This window comes from Lacerta agilis, chromosome 14, assembly GCF_009819535.1.
Source record: "Lacerta agilis isolate rLacAgi1 chromosome 14, rLacAgi1.pri, whole genome shotgun sequence".
In the NCBI taxonomy this organism is placed as follows: Eukaryota; Metazoa; Chordata; class Lepidosauria; order Squamata; family Lacertidae; genus Lacerta; species Lacerta agilis.
In genome coordinates this window covers 30,316,290-30,333,166 of record NC_046325.1, presented here as the reverse complement: position 1 = coordinate 30,333,166, position 16,877 = coordinate 30,316,290, and the positions used below count along the sequence as shown (strand labels likewise).

At 47.7% G+C, this 16,877-nt stretch overlaps 1 protein-coding gene across 3 annotated transcripts in view; it reads left to right on the top strand.

Annotated features, from left to right (window-relative positions):
* ARHGAP23 (Rho GTPase activating protein 23) overlaps positions 1-16,877 on the top strand; it is a 168,192-nt gene that overhangs the window by 128,751 nt on the left and 22,564 nt on the right. For all 3 annotated transcript variants that reach the window (XM_033170556.1, XM_033170558.1, XM_033170557.1), the window contains 10 exons: positions 1,036-1,191; positions 4,254-4,365; positions 5,444-5,501; positions 6,356-6,493; positions 8,589-8,891; positions 9,999-10,060; positions 11,706-11,833; positions 13,291-13,409; positions 15,222-15,377; positions 15,996-16,074. In XM_033170556.1, coding sequence (XP_033026447.1) covers positions 1,036-1,191; positions 4,254-4,365; positions 5,444-5,501; positions 6,356-6,493; positions 8,589-8,891; positions 9,999-10,060; positions 11,706-11,833; positions 13,291-13,409; positions 15,222-15,377; positions 15,996-16,074 — 1,311 coding nt within the window. The remainder of the gene's footprint in view (positions 1-1,035; positions 1,192-4,253; positions 4,366-5,443; positions 5,502-6,355; positions 6,494-8,588; positions 8,892-9,998; positions 10,061-11,705; positions 11,834-13,290; positions 13,410-15,221; positions 15,378-15,995; positions 16,075-16,877) is intronic.

Genomic DNA, 16,877 nt, shown 5'->3' with positions numbered 1-16,877 from the left:
GCCCCCTTAGCTGTTGTTTTCACCACCTGCTTCCTGCCCACCCTGTGGAGTCCTTACCTGAGCTAGGTGGGAGCTGGGGTTGGGCATGAACCTCTTCTGACAGCTGTGATCACGTTCAAATGTTATAAGTGTGTAGGGGTCAGTTGCATGGGTACTTGGCAAAGAATTGCACCCTCCTCTCCTGGTGGGATGTTAAGTTCTTGGGGATCTCCCTAGATTGCATCCCTTCCTGAGCTGCACCCGTCTTCCCAGACTATACCCCTCACCAGCCTTCCTAGGATACTTTTGCCGGGCTGGAATATATCCTTGAACTCTGACAATGCTTCTTGCTTGCCAGGATGGAGGATTGTGAGGGTGGGGTGTGTAGAAATTAGCCTACTGCACAAAGGTAAAATTTGCATTTGTCGCTCTGCCCACTTTTGCCTCTGGCCTCTCCCACTGTTGGCATGTGGTTGCCCACAAGGAACTCAGCCTGACTCAGACTGGAAAATGCTCCCCACCCCTACTCTCTGTAAACCACTCTAGCCTCTCTTAAGGTGGCCTTCTGCTGCTACTGCTACTCAGCTCTCCCCTTGCTTGCCAGCCACTGGACTCTTTCCCACCTCCATCTCCCAGGGTCTATTTAATACAAAACCTCTCATTTAGAGACGACCCCCAAGTGTCTGAAGGGACCTGGGCAAGAGCCTTACAGGCTGGGGCAAGAGACTCATTCATCTCCCCATTCAGAGAGCTGCAGTCCTTAGTCTGAGTGCTGTCATGGAGGATAAGGTTGTCATTGGCTTCTAGCCACGATGGTTCAGTTCTGCCTGTGCCGTTGGAGGCAGCTTGTCTCTGAATGCCAGCTACTGGGAATCCCCAGTGGGGAGAGTGCTGTTGTGCTTGGGTTTCTGCTTCCCATAATAATCTGGTTGGCCCCTGTGAGAACAGAATGCTGCTTTTGGCCTGATCCAATTTTAATTTGTTAAGGTAAGGGGGGTTAGAGTTTGCCCCTCCTCTTCCTGTTCTGCCATCTTATGGTGTTCTCTGCTATTCCAGATGAGCCGACGAGCCCCAGCATCGACCTGAAGGCAAAGCACATCCCCGCCTCCTCTGTCGTCTCAAGCGCCATGAATTCCGCCCCTGTGCTCTCTGCCAGCCCTTCCTCGCCCACTTTCACCTTCGCCATCAACCGCCATTATTCCCAGGATTGCAGTAAGTACCTTTCCAACCCTGCTGCCTTCTGGCTCCGAACATCTTCCTATTTGGGCTAGAAATTGCAGGCAAAAGGAACATGCAGATTTCCCTTTTACAGAATCAGACCATCAGTCAGTCTCACACAGTACTTGCCTACGTTGACTCCTAGGATTTCGGATGAGCTTTTTCCCAGCCCTGCCTGGAGATGCCAGGGATTGAACATGGGAAACTTCCTGATGTTGTGCATGTGCTCTGCCACTGAGATATGCCCTTCTCAAAATGTTAGCAAGCCTGCCTGAAACTCTAGCCTAGAGAAGGGAGCCCCCACCTATTGTCAGATTCAATTGTTTGGGTTGTTTTAAAGACCAAACGTAACTTTGACATTTAGCAGAAATTCTATAAGGAGGATTTCTCAGTTTCAAACCTTTTGGAACTTTGCATTCAAAATTAGTAATGATGTTGTTGTTGTTTTGAAAGTTCATTCTGAATTCTGGTTCATGAATTTTAAGGCATGGACGATAAGTACCAGTTTGCTCAGTTTTAATACCGGAGGAAAGAATTCTGTTCCCAAACACGTCCACCAAGATTCTTAAACCACAAACCCCAACCTTCTCATTTATGGCTGCTGTCTTTTTTCCTCTTTTTTCAAATTTGGGGAAAAAAATATAGATCAGGTGGGTTTTTCTGAGGGGTGAGGAACTGAAATAAAATTTTGAGTTAGGAGAATTTGCTTGAGAATTGTTCTGCCCAACAGCTATGGTGCAAGAAAGATGGGGGTGGTGTGGTGGAGAGAGAAGCAATGGTATGTTTTATAACAAATTCCACTGAAGCTGAATCATGAGATGACTGGGAAAAGAGAGTTTGGAAGCCAAGTCTTTAAGCCTTAGACTTCTAAGGCAGTAGCTGTCAAACTGTGTGCTCTGAGGGAATTGCTAGTGTGATGCTGGACCTGTCAGTGGTGGTGAAATTAAATAATGAAGGGCTCCCACGAGCCTAAATTACTCATCCTGGGAAGAGGCTGTCTATCATGTCTGTGTGATCCACTGCTCTGGCCTTTCCTGCTTGTAGTCAGGAAGTACATTCAGGACAGGGACTCGTGCAGAGGCACAGAAGGCGAATTCCCCTAAGCACGACACAAGTCTCCTAATTCTTATTCAGGGGAGATGAAAACTTTGCCTCACAGCTACCAGATATCTGGGGGAGAAACTGCTTCTGGGGCACAGTGGTCTACAGTCTGTGTTTGCAACTAAGAAGATACATTTGTTGGCATGACTGTATTGACTGTATTGATACAAACACTTCAGAATCCCAATAAGCACATAATCTGTGTAGCTCAGCTTCTTGCCCCTTCCAGTCTGTCCACCTTCATGGGGGAAGATAGGATAAATGAGTGCCAAAATCCCAGGTGGAACTTTGCTTTGTGCCTCTCGTGCCTTTGCTCCAGACCCTGTTCAAATATGGGTGGGCTTTTGAGAAGATGAAATACAGGTGATAAATTGTAAGTGGGAGCCAAGGTAGAACATAGTTTAAATTTTTCTTGCGCACGCCATCTGTTTAACTTTACTGCTGTGAAGGCTACCTCTCTATATATCAGTATGAGATGTCTGCATATATTTAAATCCAGATCTCAGGGTTACAGCCCAGTCTAGCGTCACACAGAAATGGGTCAAAGGGTGTGGAATATGCATATGGAGGTGGTGGAGCTGTGCAAATTGGGACTGGCTCAGTGTGGATTCATTTAAACCCTGTCGGGCAAACTATGCAGACTTTATATTGTGAGATGCAATGGAGAGGAGGCAAAACATGTCTCCTTACCCTGGATAGCTGGAGTAGAGGGGCAGGTTTAGCCCTGACCCCAGCGTTGTCTGCAAGTGTACCCCTGCACCATATACCATTCCATATAGGTGAATGGCTGCCTATGTGGGAATAATGAAACATTGAACCTGGAGATAATATGGTGGGAACAAAAGCTGCCCACTGCTCCCAACCGTTGTTGGGCCAGGCATTGTGACCAGAAACCTCACGGCAGGGGGGGTGCGTTGGAGGGGATCCCAGCCATATGCAGGCTCCCAACTTACCAACAGTGACAAGCACCTCCCTAATTGTTAATATCCTCTCTAGCTCTTTAAAATGTGCATCATCTTGTTTATCTTCAGTCACGTTAGGGTGAGTCTGTGTTTGACCTAGTTTTTATAGGGAGATGTTGCTCCTTCCTACAAATCTACCCACACATGGTCAAATGAAGAGAGATCAGTTGCCAAACTACCCTTGATCAAAAGTTTGCTTTTGGCCAAGACACTGATTTCAGTTGCCCCCTCCCCATATACAGTCAAACCTTGTTCTGCGTCCACCTCCACTTGCGTCCGCTTTGGCGAACATCCGCGGCAAACCCGGAAGTACCAGAACGGGTTACTTCCAGGTTCGCTGCTCGCGCGTGCGCAAAAGCGCTAAATTGCGCTGCGCGTGTGCAGACGCGGCACTTTGATGTGCATTACTTTCGGGTTGCGGCAGGGCCTCCGGAACGGATCCCTGCTGTAACCTGAGATTCCTCTGTACTCACATACCCTTGGTGTCAGGGTGTTTCCCTCCGCCAGGCATTGGGGACTGTCACAGTTGGACACTGGGTGTTGGGTGGCTTGGAGATGCAACCTGCTGAACATCCCTAGAGATGACTCAGTGGGCTTTGCTCATGCTCAGAATCACTTGACTCATTGCCATGCTTGGAGTCAGGAGCTAATTGTCATTCCTGGGCAGTTTTCCCATGCACCTGAGTGCATTTTGCCATTCCCATACACGGCAGCACAATCTGCCTAGCCTTAACAACAACAACAACAGCACCCCTGCTGCCTTCTGCCAATGCACTTGCTCCTTGCAGGTTCCACACCCTGGTCCTCTCTGCAGGCTGGTCGCTGTGGGTAATAATAAAAGAATGAACAGGGTGGTGATACAACAGGGTGTCAATTGCAGTGGTCCCGGTGGGGTGGTTGGGCTAAATGGCCCCTTTCCAGCCCCTTCGACCTCCGCCATTTACTTTTGCTGACCTTTGCTTACCTTCCTCCTCCCCCCCCCCTTTGTCACAGGCAACATCAAAGCCAGTCGCCGGTCTTCCTACCTCTTAGCCATAACCACAGAACGCTCCAAGTCATGTGATGATGGTCTGAACACATTTCGGGATGAGGGGAAGCTTCTGAGGTGGGTTTGGTTCTTTGCCCCCCCTCCCCCCAGTTCCTTGTAATTAGCTGATTTTGGGAGGGGGGTTGTTGACTATTGTGCATTCTTTCTGAACTGTTTTGATTTGTTCGGTATTGGCAACACATTCCAGAGGAGCAGCTGCATTATGTGGGTGGAGCCAGGCAGTGCCTTCAGCCTTTCAAATGTTTTGGCAGCAAAACCAATCTAGAGGTCTCTAAAGACCTTATGCTGGTTCAGACCTTTTTGGTCCACCCAGCTCAGTCTTGTCTACTCCACAGTTAGCCAATGTGGTGCCCTCCAGATGTTGTTGGGCTTCAGCTGCCACCAGCATCAGCCACCATGGTTGGCCCTCTGGTCAGGGAAGGTGGGAGTCCGAGTCCAGCAGCATCTGCAGGAAGCCACCTTGGCTTACCCCCATTCTGCTCCAAAGGGGCAACAGTTCTTCCAAGATTTTCCAGGTCTGCAGCATGAGATCCTTCAGCTGGAGATGCCAGGGATTGACCCTGAGACATTCTGGATGTCAAGCGTGTGCTCTGCCACTGAGCCTTGGCCCCTCTCCCTATATGTTTGTATTTTGCGCAGTTATGTGCCTCTTGTCTATGTGGAATCACTGGTATTGGAACCCTTCTCCCGGGAGTTGTTATCTATGACTTAGTGGTTATGTTTGCAGGGCTCCCAACCTCTGGGTGATAGTGTTGGCCACAATTGTGTTGTGGTGTAAGCTTCTGTACACCAGAACCCATTAGATGCATTTGATAAAATGTGTTGCTGAGTCTTAATCTTCAAAATAGGTTAAGCTTTGTACCATAGAATTCTTCTTTAGTCCCCCCACCCTGCTGCTGCCTGCCCCGGTGGCATGATGTGTGCAACCTATGCAGCATGGAGTGTGGTTTCTTCCTCTTTTGTTCTGAAATGCAGGAGATGGATTAGAGTTAGTTGTACTCTGGAGTTTGGGGTGTGTGTGTGTGTGTGTGTGTGTGTGTGTGTTATGTGCAGTGACGTGCCTGAGTGTAAGCAGGGCTTGTTCCCTTTTTAATTTGCGTGGCTCATGTCAACCGTATTGATGGTTTCTCCTTAGGAGGCTGCCAAGCCGGGTGCCAAGCCTCCGCATGCTAAGAAGCTTCTTCACTGATGGGGTGAGTATTGTGGCTCTGTGATCCTCCTTTTCTTAAAAGCAGGGAGGGGAAGTGGATCACTAGATTCTGCTTGTCTCAATCCCACATCACAATTAAACAGAAAATAAAACTTTAAAGCACACCCACCGACTATTCCTTTCTAGTTTCCTTCTCTGGTTTTTCTTTTTAAGAAGTAAAAAAAAGCAACATTTTCTACATCTGTTGCTAGAACAGGTTCACTTCTCCTTCCCTCCCCATGCTTAAGCAATGTGCTCTCCTCCCCTGGTGCTCCAGAAAAATATTCTGAACCTCTGCCTGAGCAGCACTTGCTCATTTTTGTCTGCTCAAATGGCGTTTTGCCTGTACGCAGGCATTCAATCTGTTCCTCGGCCTAATTTGAGCAACTGTTTACCTATATTCAAGCAGCATTCTGGACTCCTCTAAGACTAGGGTTTTGTTTTGTTGGTGGGTGTATTCTGCAATGTGCCATTAGTGGTGGGTTTCTACTGGACCGTCCACACACCATTCTTCTTTATTAGTAGTTTTGTGATGCTTCCACAATGTTATATAGTGCAACAAAAGCAGCACAGCCTGGAACATTTGTATGGAAAGTTATAGGATTTCAGCAGGAAGTTGCAGGACGTGCACTGATTGGGAAACAAAGTAGTCTGTCTGCCCCAAGGGCAAACAGTATTGAAAGCAAGATCACGTATCACCATCCCAATACCACCATGAGCACAAATCATGTATGCACAATGGAAAGCGTGTCTGGAGGGGCCTCCCCTTTCTCTCTGCTTCCCCAGTGGTTGAGCAGTGGTCGCCTTCCCACCCATGGGTGCCCACCAACCTCTCTTTTGTTTCCCGTCCCCTTGCAGTCTTTGGATAGCCTGGGTACCTCCGAAGACACCCGATCGAAGCGGCATTCAACCTCGGACCTGTTGGATGTCACTTTCAGTGACGTGAGGAAAGAGGGCTGGCTCCATTACAAACAAATCCTCACAAAGAAAGGCAAGGTATGTTGTACCTTCTAGCAAGGATGGAGTAGTGTTGGTGTATGTCTTTGGTTGGAGTGGGGTGGTAGGAAATAATTCTGATATATACACTGGTAAGCACTGGCCATGACCAGTCAGGAATTGGGGGGGGGGGGGCTGATAGTAAACTGAATAGTCTGCTGTGTGTATAATATTAAAGGGGGGCAGTTGGGAATGGATGGCCCTCCAGTAGCTGGGACTCCCAACTCTTTAGTCCCAGCCAGCATGACCAATGGTCACAGATGCTGGGTGTTGTAGTCCAGCAGCAACATCTGGAGGGGCCACAGATTCCCCACCCTTGCACAAAAACATAGTTAAGCATTACAGCAGACCCATGGCTTATGCACAATTTACTTACGCAATTGCAGCTTTGCGCAGGTGGTAGGAAAATGAAAATAAATGGAGGCGGGGAGGGGGGAAGAGTCGAAAGGGGCCATCCAATATCTTGTGTAACCTTCCCATAGCATGGCAAGCAAGATGGAGGGCTTGAAAAGCTCTTTCTGCACCAGGTTTTCCTGTCACAGAAAGATTTGAAGCAAGCCCTCCACCTTGCTTGCTGGGCTCTGTGTAGGTTTTTATATCTGTTGGAAGCTGCTGCCCAAAGTGGCTGGGACAACCCAGTAGGATGGGCGGGGTATTACTACTACTACTACTGCTATTTCGGGTGGCCCCACAAAATCTCGTGAGAACCTCCCACAGCTTCCAGAGGCCTTGTGCAATGTTCCCAGGGGCAGTTCCTGCAGTCTTCCTGACTTCTTTGCCTTTGCATATGAGCCCCCTGAACATAACCCCCACCCCAGTTTTAAAATAATGAGTCTAATAGGAGTTGAACTTTAAAAATAGCAATACAGAAACAACCCAGCACTTTGGTTCTAGTGCATTACCTGTACTGTAGTGTGTGGAATGCTCAATGTTTTTTAGATTCCTATTCCCAAACAGATGAAAAATAAAATTTAAAAACAGCTTTCTCTGCTAATAATGAGTGGTGCTGTCCATCCTTTGTAACCCTCAGAAAGGGAGCTACGTTGAGATTTCTGTACTATTCTACTTAACTGTGGAAGCCAGGTGACTGATAAAAAAATCCATAATTGTTGGACAATCATATAAATAAGCAAACCTGCACATGTGTACTAAGTTTGGACCCTGTCCCCCCAGTTTGAAAGTTTGGTTTTCTTCTTGTAAGTAATTTCCAATAAAGGTGCAAATATAAATCTTTTAAGTACTGCAACATGTTCTTGAGTTCTTGAATGCTCTTCTTTTTTGGGGGAGGGGTTTGATGGGAGTTGTAGTCCAACATCATATGAAGAACATCAGGTTGGGGAAGGCTGGTGTAGGCGGTACTGCACTGCATATACCAGTGGCCTGACTTGGTATAAGGAACCTTCCTATATTTAGCAAATAGGTAACTTAGGGCAAGAGACCGCATCTTGCCCAAGATGATGTAGGGTATGTCCACATGAGCGCCTTAAAACACAGCAAGATCATCCCCACCCCTGCTGCGTTTCAAACTGTGTTTGCACAGTGGGGCTCACATCAGAAAAGTGGGGCGGGGAAATATCTTCACCAGACACACATGACCATTTGGGTTGCTCCGCCCACCCCCACTCCCTACAAACTCTTGCCCATTAAGCTTTCATGTGCGCATGCATGCTCATTTGTGCATGTGCGATGGCTACTAGGATACGTTCACATTTTCCTGGTTTCTAGTCTGATTGAAACTGGTTTGAGCAAAAAATAATAATGCATCAAATAGCAGTGTTTGCCAAGAAACTACAGGATCGATATGGATTGGGGCTGACATCGTGTGGATATGAAATCGAAAACTAGCAGTAGAAGTATGCTGGATGCAGAGCAAGCAGTAATGTGAACATACCCATAGTAAGCCTGAGACAGCAAAAGGGCTTGATCCCAGGCACTACTGAAGCTGAAGTGTTGCCTATCATAATTTGGTGCCCCAATACATCTTTGCAGGAAATCTCTCTCTCTCTCTCCCTCCCTCTTCTTCACCTCCCCTCTGTGTATTCCTCCTCCCTCAACGTGCGTCCAATTCCTACTCTCGCTCTTTCTCCCTCTACAGAAAGTTGGCGGAGGCATTCGGCAGTGGAAGCGGGTCTTTGCTGTCCTACGTGCACACTCGCTCTACTTATGCAAGGACCGGCGGGAGGCTGTGGCCATTGCCCCGCCCCCAGGTGAGGAGGAGCAGCCGCCAATCAGCGTCCGAGCGTGCCTGGTAGACATCTCCTACAGTGACACCAAGAGGAAGCACGTCTTCCGGCTGACGACCGCTGACTTCTGTGAATGTCTCTTTCAGGCCGAGGATCGGGATGACATGCTGGCCTGGATTAAAGTCATCAGGGAGAGTAGCAAAGCCGAGGGCGAGGTGAGAACTGCCCCTGGCTGGCTCCTGGGCCATTGGCTTTTCGGCAGTCTCCTCTTTGCTTTCTCTCAGGTGTTTGCCCTTTTCCCCAAGGAAGAGGCCACCTGCAAATTCTCAAGCGTGCCTGGTCTTAGCACACACATTGCTGTGAGCATCCATGGATCTCCCATGGCATGCTGGGATATGCACACATTTTGTGGCTCCCATCCAGTTGGATATAGGCTGTCTTCCAGAGGAGCAATATACACATAGAAGGGGGCGGGGACCTGTGTCCATTACCAGAGATTTCTTTGAAAATGCTGCTGTCTCAGCAGCTTCTACTGCTGAAGAGGCAAGCCACCATTCTATTTAAAAAGCAGCTTGCCTCTTTGTAAATCAAAAGTGCACTGAATAGAAGCCTCTGTCTGTGCATGCAGTTATTCTACATGAAGTTTCTCTGTATAGCGATCCCACAGCACGAACATGCACTAGTGTGAGCATGTATGCACAGCGAGGTTTCTCCCCCCCCCCAAAAAAAGTTTCAGCAGTCCCTGAGAATTCCATGCTAGTAAAAGCTTAAGGCTTGGGAGAGCTGAAAAGTCAGTTTGGTGGTTCAGCCACAAGAGCTGCTGGAAGGCGAAAAGCCTCAGCCCACGCTTGGATCTTGGCCTGTGCATAATTCTGAATTTAGGAGGCAAATCGTAATACTCCTACTTGTGCTCTCAACCCTCCAGCGTGTGCTCTCAATTTTATGACCGTGCAATTGTTCATCTCCATACTTGGGCTTCTTGACTTTGGGAGGCACAGAAGTTGCTTTGTCCAAAAATTGGGCCTGGCTGTCTTCTGCCCCCTTTGGCTGGAGGTGATAGGAAGGATAAACTATCCATATACGTAGGGAAAGAAAAGGTTCTGCCCTAATTATATATGATTCCTGTTTGAATGTATGAGCTGTGCAGGCAATTAATCGGTTCAAACTCTGATTTGACAACTTTTTAGCCTGTCCCAGAATTTTGATGGAACTGAAAGGGGGAACTTTATTCAGCGGAGTAATGAGATACTGTTGAAACCTGTATGGCTTTGAGCTGACAATTAACCTTCTTTCTGTATCTTTTCTCTCCCAATCATCTCCAGGACCCTGGGTTTGCAAGCCAAGCACTTATCAATAAGAAGCTAAATGATTACAGAAAAGTGAGGTAAATTTCTTACCATTCTTTCTTCTTTGCTCCCCACCCCACCCCATTTTGTCAGTTTATGTCTAGTTCTTTCTAAACTATCTGGGCTGCACCACTTTAGATTGCTGTTGGGGACTCATGTGATCAAGTCTCTATACAACACCCCCCCACACACACAGAAAGCAAGCTTGTGAACGAGAAGCTGGGCTTAAGACATACTAGTTTTCTAGATGGAGGGGTTGTGGGTTTTGTGGGGCAGGGGTGTACAAAGGAACATCCTATTAGACCCTATCTGCAATCTGCAATCAGACACAGGTTACCTCAGTCAGGCATGGCCAAACTTGGCCCTCCAGCTGTTTGGGACTGCAACTCCCATCATCCTTAGCTAACAGGACCAGTGGTCAGGGATGATGGGAACTGTAGTCCCAAAGCAGCTGGAGTGCCAAGTTTGGCCATGCCTGCCTCAGATAGTACTTTTGGGGCAGGTATCCCAGCCTGCTGGTTCACGCATCCTATTTCTTCCGTTGTTCCTTGTTAAGTGCAGGGTTAGGTTAAACTTAACAATTGCCAGGAAACTCTCTCACAATTATATAGCAAATTGAAGCACGTGTTACCTCACTCAAAATTGTGCCACTTTCACTGGTTGGTGTGCAATACCTCCCCTCCTCTCCTCTTGGTTAGTTGACTTGCTGATAACAGAGTTAACCCTTAAGCTGCAAACCGAATGATCCCTACTGTTGCACTTCCAACACCCTGCTCTCATGAGCATAGCCAAGGGGGGGGCAGGGGGGCAGCTGCCCCCCTAAATAAACAAAAATCAATACAAATACTTAAGTAACTGAGGTTCTGCCCCCCTAACATAAAGCCCACCCCCCAACATAAATCAGGCTACGCCCATGCCTGCTCCACTCCTTCAAGCCTGCCCGCCTAGCTGTGGGCATTGGGGTCCAGTGTGAATGTCAAGTGTGACACACTCTTAGCTTCCATTTACAATTTCCACACCCTGCTGGTTCAATAGTGGCGCCTCTTATCAGTAGCCTTTTGTCTCTCTGATTGACTTGGATCAGTCTCTTTAGTCACCCTGCAGTTTAGTGCCTTATTCTTCCCAGAAATGGATGTCCGTAGACAGGATGAAAACCAGCATCATGAATCATTCCTGCAGCTGTTAATATTTGCTTCCATAAAATTATAGTACAGCTACAGCTTCCAGTCTAGGGCAGCTCCATGCAGAGTGATAGTGGAGTAGTCTAGCATTAGGGTGAGATATAATATGAAAGGTGAATTATGTGTACAGTAGTACCTTGGTTGTCAAACTTAATCCATTCGGGAAGTCCGTTTGACTCCTGGAACCGATTGAAAACCAAGGCGTGGCTTCTGATTGGCTGCAGGAGCTTCCTGTACTCAATTGGAAGCCGCAGAAGCCGCGTTGGATGTTCAGCTTCCAAAAAAACATCCACAAAGCAGAACACTTCCTGGTTTGCAGTGTTCAGGAGCCGATTTTTTCGGGAGCCAAGCTGTTTGACAACCAAGGTGCCACTGTATAGGTTTGCCATCATAAAGAAAGTTTCGAAAATCCTATGGTTGAATTGATGGCAAAGACCCATGTTTTGTATGTGTGAAGTTGAGGCCTTGAGTTGGTACATTGCATGTTCCTTTTCCCTTACAGCTCCTCTGGGACCAAACCAGACTCCTCCCCAAAAGGTCCTCGTGTGCCGGGGGTGAAGTCAGAATTGCAGAAGCAACTAGGAGCAGGGCCACCCCGTTCCCCACGGCAGGATACCATCACGCTAAGAGGTATGAGAGCCTTGAGCGCATCTGTCTGCGTCTTTGTGAGCAACAGGGTGAGAAGACACTCCGTATGCTTTGCACCTTAATATCCAGAGGGAGCACACAAATCTCTGAATAGTGCCTAACTATTTTTTTTAATCAACAGCTTCTGGGGCTCAGATTTTCCTAGATGTTCTGCTCTCTGAGGTCCTACTGCCTCATTCCAGCTGCAGCAGCAACTGTTTAATTTATCCCTCTATCATTCTACATTAACATGTCCTCAAAGCTGCTTATATTTGTTTTTAAGGAACAGTATAGGATGACGGGGGTTGCTGGTCAGAAGCCAGAGTGACTTATTGGATATAATATAGGATCTCTGGGAGTCTTGGGTTCAAATCCTATCTTAGCCAATGACCTGCTGGCTTAGTTGGGTTATGTATGTATGTACAGTGGTACCTTGGTTTACAAACAGTCTGGTTTGCATACATTTTGGATTACAAACACGTTAAACCCAGAAGTGCGTGTCTCGGTTTGCAAACTTTTTTTGGATTACAACCCATTTGTTTGGATTATGAACAGGTTTTTTTTGGAGACCCCATTGGCGAAAGCGCGCCTTGGGTTACAACCTGTTTTGGTTTACAAACGGACCTCCGTAACAGATTACGGCTGTAAACTAAGGTACCACTGTATTTAAGTGTCATCAATATACAGTCGTACCTCAGAAGTCAAATGCCTTGCGAGTCGAATGTTTTGGCCCCCAAACACCACAAACTCGGAAGTGAGTGTTCTGGTTTGCAAATGTTCTTTGGTATCCAAACATCCGATGCGGGTTCCACAGCTTTCGATTGGCTGCAGGAGCTTCCTGCAGCCAATCGGAAGCTGTGCTTTGGTTTCCGAACGTTTTGGAAGTCAAATGGGAACGGATTCTGTTTGACTTCCAAGGTACGAGTGTAAATGGCTCTGTACAAAATTATTTAAATTTTCTAGTTGTCTTCTGCCTCAGTTCCCTACCTGGAAGTTATTTGTGTGTGTCTCCATTAGCCAGGCTTGTCATTGTCAGGCTAGCTTTTCACGTGCACAATTACCATTTTTTAATGTGAGAGGGAAGGAAGGAAGGAAGGGTCACCCACCTGTCGATGACATCACAACAACCCATTTTCACATGCTGGTGTTATTCGAAATCAAACCATGCTGACAAAGGTGCGGCTTTGCAGGCACCAGTTACCAGCTGATCAGTGGTGCTTGCAAACCCCCACTTTTGTCATCTTTACCTGCAGCACACCTGATGCTCAGGTGTATGGCAGGTGGATAAAATGGTATGTTGGGCCAAATGGGGAGGAGAACTGATGGGCCTGATTATACCTGCAGACCTGTGGTACCCCATCATTGCTTTAGGCAGGCCACTGTGTGATAATTTTTCCTCTGATTTTGGCCTGTTCTGTTTCTCAGGCAGTGAACTTTTGTTCTTCTTTCCCCCTGCCCAGATGACAGTACCCCCCAGAAAGCTCCTTGGGGTATCAACATAATGAAGAAAAACAAGAAGCCTGCTCCAAGGGCCTTTGGCGTGAGACTAGAAGACTGCCAACCTGCCCCTGACAACAAGGTAGACCCTTGCATTTCCCTGCATGTGCAAACCTAGTGCATTAAATTGTAAGAAACCCATCTTTTCATGCTGCAGCACCTACACTTTCCCTGCCTGTTGAAAGCAGGAAGGCGCTGGACTTGTCGCTGCACCCTTAAAACATTTTTGTTTAGGAAAGCCTGTCCAGACACAAAGATGTGCTGCTACAATCAACCGGAATATGCATTTTGTTAACTAAGTAAATATTAGAGAGGCAGCACCTTGAGCTTTCCTAAGGGCCAAAACCCAGTTAAAATCTCTGGTAGGCTACCTTCCCCAATAATAACCTGTCATTCCAAGGACCGTCACCTGCCTTTGTGCTCTTCCTGCTTGCAGCCTAGTCACAGACAAGTGTGTGTTTGCTTTAGATAGCGAGTACCTGCAAGCATGCAAGTGGAGTCACCACATCCAATGGAAAAAGGTGTGTTGTGGGGAGTTGGAAGTGAGGAGGAAGTTGAGACCTATTAGCCTGGTGGAAAGAGAATGATTTCCCAGACATGGTCTACAGCAGGGGTAGTTAACCTTTTTATACCTATCACCCACTAATGCATCTTTCTTGATGGTAAAATTTCCTTACCGCCCACCAGTGCTCGATGGAAGGAGGATTCAGCTTGTGCTGTAGAACCCCCTATCGCCCACCTAGAATCCTGAAACACCCACTAGTGGGTGGTAGGGACCAGGTTGACAACCCCTGATCTACAGAGTTCCAGTTGGAGGGGCTGGGTGCTAAATGCCAGTGCGGTGCAGTTGGTAGAGTGTCAGACTAAAGCCTGCAAGACTGGGGTGCTGTTCCCCACTCAGCCATGAGGCTCACTGGGTGACACCTTGGGCCAGTTACTGTCTCTCAGTCTAACCTACCTCACAGGTTGTTCTGAAGTTAACCTTGAGAAGAAGTGAGATATGTTGTTGGCATCTGTCTGTCTTGAGAGACAATGGAGTGCACCTCTGGGGGTGAAGTCAAACCTCTGCGTTAGCAGCACCAAAGTGACCTCCCTGGGATGCAAGCCTGGGCAATGTGTATGGAGGTCCTGGGCTGCCCAGACAACAAGACTCCCCTCTCAGCCTCACAGTTCTCTTCCAAAGGAAAGCACAGCAATACATTTGCCACCTGCTTGGCTTCAGGAGTTGCTGGAAGGAGACGTACAAGGCACCACCCAAGCACCTTAGGGACTCCACTCCAGATTTGTATAGGGTTTACTCCTTATCCTTTTCTTCTCCTGAAGATATCTCACAAGGCAGCAGAGGTTTTTCTTCTCCTAGATGAGCTACCTTCCCAGGTTGATGAGCTTCACCTGCCCCTAAATGTGGGATATAAATGTACTAAATAAGTAAAGCTATCCAACACATTCCTGTTTAGGGAATGTGCAACATGCAGCTTAGAGGAGCACCTCGGCTTAATTGTGATACATGGTGATCCTGTGTTTTCGGAAGTGTAGGGATTTACTCTCGCATCTCATGCCCAGTTAAAACGCAGTGCCCAGGTTATTGATGTTCATATTCCGACAGTCTCTAGAAATAAATTGAAGTTCAGACTATATGGATTTGGCTGCAGGCAAAATTTGATGTTCCAGAAATTTATATGACATCCTTGCAGGGGATATGTATTGGTCATGTGCATGTTTTAGGACTGGCCAGCTATTTAAGGCCCTTTAGACCGGGTGTGGCATGTTGTCTGGCACCAGCCCATTTGCTTCTGCAGCTTTAATTGCTGCCGCCACACAACACTCGTGCCTTTGACTTGTGAAGATTTCTGAGACTGCTGCCAGCCTCACCTCCGCACTTCACTTTCTGCAGAAAGTCCCCTTGATTGTGGAAGCCTGCTGCAAGGTGGTGGAAGACAAAGGCTTGGAATACATGGGCATCTACCGGGTCCCTGGGAACAACGCTGTGGTCTCCAGCCTCCAGGAGCAGCTCAACAAAGGGTCTGCAGAAATCAATCTGCAGGAAGAGGTGAGAGCAGAACCACTCTGCCCCTCCCTGGCTCCTGCCAGCCTCCTGTTTCCCATCTTCGCTACTGTTGAAAACTCAGCATATAGTATACTGCTGCCACCTAGCTGCCACTTAGCTGTACTATAGACAGTGCACACACATATTTGCAGAAGACTGTACCTGTTGCACACCAAATGCTGGGCCAGTTCACAAGCCTCGTTTGGGCATCTGACTCATAGAAGCAAAGAAGTGGCAGCAAAAAAACTAAGCTAAAAAATCAGGAACTCTCCGAGTCAAATCATGTCTCAGCCATGAAACCACTAACTGTACTTTGGCAAGCTTGCCTCTCCCCACCCACCCCCTCTGCCAACTCGTGTTGTAATATAATGAGTACAGCATCCTTTTCCTGCTAAATCACCTGTTTTCTGGAGACAATAAATGACTGATGGAACTAAAAGGTGGTCCCTTGGCCATTTCTTGCCAGCATGGCCTACACAATTTACGATAGTGTAGATGTTTCTCCTGTTCTTCTCGGATCTGGTCTCTTGCCTAGAGTAAAAATCTTGGTGAGATTAGAAGTGTGGTTTTGAAACATCCCAAACTTTAAAATTACTTCTTTCTCTCTCCCTGTTTGGCCAGAGGTGGCAAGACTTGAACGTCATCAGCAGTCTCTTGAAATCGTTCTTCCGGAAACTCCCGGAACCACTGTTTACAGATGGTGAGTGACCCTGGCATGACACCCTTAGCATTTAAGATAGCGTAAGTCTACATTTTCTCTCTCGAATGGATGGGCAAGTGGGAAGGCAAAATGCTCGGGTGCTTGGGATTGTGGGGTGGGCCACGTTTTTGGTGCATTGGATGTGGGTAGGAAGGTCTGACTATGTGTCTGCCTTCTGGGTCTAAGCCTAGGCACTCCCCTCTTTCAGCAAATGAAATTGGTCTTGGCAGTGCAGGGGCAGACATGGATTGCAGGTGAGGAAAGAGAGGAAAGGGGAGCTTAAGTACCCGGAGAAAGGACTGGGGCTTCTGGCTGGGCAAGTGACTATATAATAGCAAAGCTCCCAGGAAGGCCTTTTGAATTAATTTCAGGTTTCTGGAAGGGAGGTATTTTCCCGACAGTCCTCTTCCTTGTCTTCAGTGCCTTAACCTTGCCCCTATTTCTTTCCCACCATGAGCAAAACACTTGCCTTTAAATGAGCAGCGTGGTCCGTAACAGTGGAAGGAAAATAGCCATCAAGTCAGCCGTCCTGCAAAAACCCTATCATGCAGGAGCAGGATCACATTTGAGTGCTCACCTGCCAGGTTTAAGTGACAAGGGTTTCCAGGCAGGCCGAGTGAGCAGGAGCCAACAGAGGAAGAGATGGGGCAGAGAGCTGTTGGAGGAGGGATGGAGCTCTCCATCTTCCCACTGCTAGTTCAGTGGCAGGACACCTGTCTTGTGTGCAGAAGGCATCTCCTCAGCATCTCCAGGTAGGGCTGGGAGAGGCTCCTGTGCAAATTCCAGGAGATCTGCTGCCGGTC